Source organism: Crocodylus porosus, unplaced genomic scaffold (genome assembly GCF_001723895.1).
Source record: "Crocodylus porosus isolate Cpor-Errol unplaced genomic scaffold, CroPor_comp1, whole genome shotgun sequence".
NCBI classification, from domain to species: Eukaryota; Metazoa; Chordata; order Crocodylia; family Crocodylidae; genus Crocodylus; species Crocodylus porosus.
The window spans coordinates 47,031,859-47,035,251 of NW_017728950.1; the positions used below are offsets into that span (position 1 = coordinate 47,031,859).

The following is a 3,393-nucleotide window of genomic DNA, read 5'->3' on the forward strand; positions in this document are numbered from 1 at the left end:
TCCCCCCTGTCCCCCAAGCCTCCCCGATCTATAAGTGAGTAACTCTACTGTATCTCAGTCAATAGGGCTATACATATGCATGAAATTAAGCACTTGTTTCAGCATTTACAGGACTAGAACTAACGTCTAAAGGCAAGCCTCTATCATACCATTTCTACTTACTGCACCTTACCTTGTCCACATCACCAAGAATCTTACATTAACTCTTGCCTCTAGCACATTACGTCAAAACTGCTTTGCAATTGTTCTCCTATTTTCTCTTACTGAACTGTTTATTAAACACTAGAGACCACCTAAACCTTTGTAACTGCCTAACTGGACTCTGTAAATAAAATTCAGTTGAACTGGAATAGGAGAAAAAGTGCAACATATATTAAATGGAATTAGATGGTAATTTAAACAGGTCTTTTAAATCAGGAAGGCAAAAACTTGGATATATACTTAACTTTACGAACAGAGAATTCCCAGTGACGTCAATAAAATTACTTGCACTGCATAAAATACACCTGAGAGACTATGTGGGACTATTATTTTTCACGTTGTGGTAGTAAGTAAGAGCCCCAGTCATGGACCAGGATGTGTTGGAATTAGACTCCATGCACACAAATATAGTCCATGGTCCACAGAGTCTACAATTTAGGACAAGACTTAAAACACTAGGCATAACCAGCCAACAATAAGTAGTGACAGAGAACATTACCTGGCAGAGGGAATCCGACTGAGAGCTTCATTAAGGACATAACTGAACTCTGCATGTTCCTGTGCCACAAGTGCCACAAGGCTCTCACAGCATGCCGTCCACACAGTCACATTCTCACTGCAGCATTTCTCCCAAAGTAAGTTTAATGCAGGAGTCTGAAATCCAAAGCACAAGGACCAAGAATTAGTGTAGAGACAGAATTTCAGTACCAGTCATTTTGAGCATTCTCTTAGACAAAAATATTGTGTTCTGTATCTGCTTCCAGATAGGGCTGCTGCTGTTTAAAGCAATAAAAGGATAAAACTAGAAATCAAGTTCTTTGCACTCCGTAGTAAGCACAGAGAAAAATTGAAATCAAATCCCAGTTGCCTAAGGAAGCCACCAACATAATTCAGTTCCCGTTGGGATTTTTAAGTTTCTGTAACATTAACAAAGAGGAAAAGTTTAAAACTCAAACCAGCACCGGCATTCAGTATTTAAGAATCCTCAATCTTTATTATTACTAAAATTTTAGATCACTAACTCTGGAGGTTTTTTCAGAAACCTCTATAATGTACTTTGGTACTGGTCCTGTTTGTTTACAAGAGCTGCTAAGAAAATGATACAAAAATCTGTTCAAAATTTCAATTTATCATTTCCCACAAAGAAAACCTTCCAGTTAAACTGCTTTTTCTGCAGGAAAACTTCAAGCATTTAAACAGTAGAGTTGGCTGAAGTTTTCCAACCTGCATCTTCCCACTGGAAAAGTAGTAGTTAATCACATTTACTTTCTACTAGTTTTAGTTATTGCTTAGTGAGGCAAAATTTGACCTGTGTTCTGTTACAAATTTTTATTTTATCCAAGGTATGGATATTTTATATAACTACGACAATACTTCCTATTTTACAGAGAAGCAGTTGCGAGATTCATTTGACCTTAATTCCATGTAAAGAGCATTTTTTGCTTTTAAAAATAAAGGAACCTAATCTGAACTTCACTGGCTTTACTGTGTTTTGGATCAGGTTCATATTTAATTTTGATGCTACATTCCTGTTATGAAGTTTATGTTTGTTCTTCTTGACAATATACAAATGAAGGTACCAGGAAAACTAACAAATCAACATTCTGAATTTTTTTTACACAAAGAGAACATGAAGCATGTCAAGTGAAACTACCACATAACTATTTATTTACTGCTGGACCAAAACATGCCACCCTGTTTCAATTCAATCTCTCATACATGTGGGGGGGGAGAGGAGGGGTTGGCAAATTACATCCATATAGGATGTTTAACTATCCTCCTCAGTATTACAGGAGTTTTAGTTTCAGGTCCTAAATACTTTCATGTGTTGCTTACATCTAAACTCAGTCCTTCCTGAAGCCAAGATCAATAAACTTACACCAGTGACCAGTCTATAATAGGTAGGAAATATAAATTGAGATGTTTTAGAAGCAACTGAGTTGAAGTGATTAAGATGCATATCTTCCATTGCAATTAAAACACAGGTGTCTAAATCCATTTGAAAGAAAAAAGAAATCATAGTTTATGCCCCTTGGGAAAGGTGTTTATTTTGATTTTAAAAATAAAATACAAGATCTTGCAAACAAAACTTATTTTCCCTCCTATACAGGAGTTTCATTTTTTTTCCCCATTAGAACTTAACTGCCTACAATACAATATTTTGTAGATGACAAAAGCACTAATAATAACATTTCATTGAGGAAATAAAACTCTATGGAGGCTCTGGTCCAGAGGAGTACTCCTCTTCTCCATTAGACCCTAATTTAACAAGACTGCATAATTTTAAGTACACATGCATCCCCAGTAACTACTTGCATGCTTAATATTATACATGGCTGAAGGAACTTCCTGAAACAGGGCCTCATACAGAGAAAGTCGTTTTCTTTCCAGTTGTTAAACTTCTGGAGTTTTGTTTGCTTTGTCTTACTACTCATTTAACTAAAAAGTAGCACTTAACTAAAAAGTGCTGCAGTCGTTCAAAAACTACACAAGTACATGCTTGATATTTTAAAAGGAATTTAAAAAACCCCTAAACACCACTTTAAAAAGATCTTTCAGGTTTCTTTTTTTCCTTGGTTAAATACACTGGGGAAGTGCAGACGTGACCCCCAACCAGATTTCTTCCCCATTTTACAGATCACCTTTTAAAGAATTAAATGAAAAAGAGGAAATACCTACTGCTGCTTTGTGTCATTCACCAAGACCAGCAATTTATACTCATCTCAATTAACAATGCTTGGACAAACTGAAAAAGTAAATTAAAGCTTCAAGTTGCGTTGGCTTGTAAGGAAACATGAACCCCAGTTTGCTGATGCAAAAAGGAAATATTTTGTAACAGATTTGAAATCTAATTGAAATCCAAGTCCTATTTTAACTGTGAGATCTAACTTGAAAGATGTTTATATGTAGAACAGCAATAATTGTTGCAGGATCTGCTTGAACAACAAGTTTACTAGCATTAATTTAATAGTGCTGGAGTGATGTTATAGCTGTGATGGTCCAGGCATCATCTGAAAAGCGAAGATATTGATAGGACTTGATCTCTCATTAGTATCCCACAATCACCTCTTGGCCAAACTGGCCAGTTGTGGCCTTGGCTCCACCACAATCCGCTGGCTGGGAAACTGGCTCTGTGGTCGGACCCAGAGGGTTGTAATCGATGGCAGTCACTCATCGTGGTGCCCTGTGACC

The 3,393-nt window shown here is 36.7% G+C and overlaps 1 protein-coding gene across 4 annotated transcripts in view; it reads right to left on the reverse strand.

The window, feature by feature from the left end:
- FOCAD (focadhesin) overlaps nucleotides 1-3,393 on the reverse strand; it is a 256,908-nt gene that overhangs the window by 229,214 nt on the left and 24,301 nt on the right. For all 4 annotated transcript variants that reach the window (XM_019554782.1, XM_019554785.1, XM_019554783.1 and 1 more), the window contains exon 4: nucleotides 701-855. In XM_019554782.1, coding sequence (XP_019410327.1) covers nucleotides 701-855 — 155 coding nt within the window. The remainder of the gene's footprint in view (nucleotides 1-700; nucleotides 856-3,393) is intronic.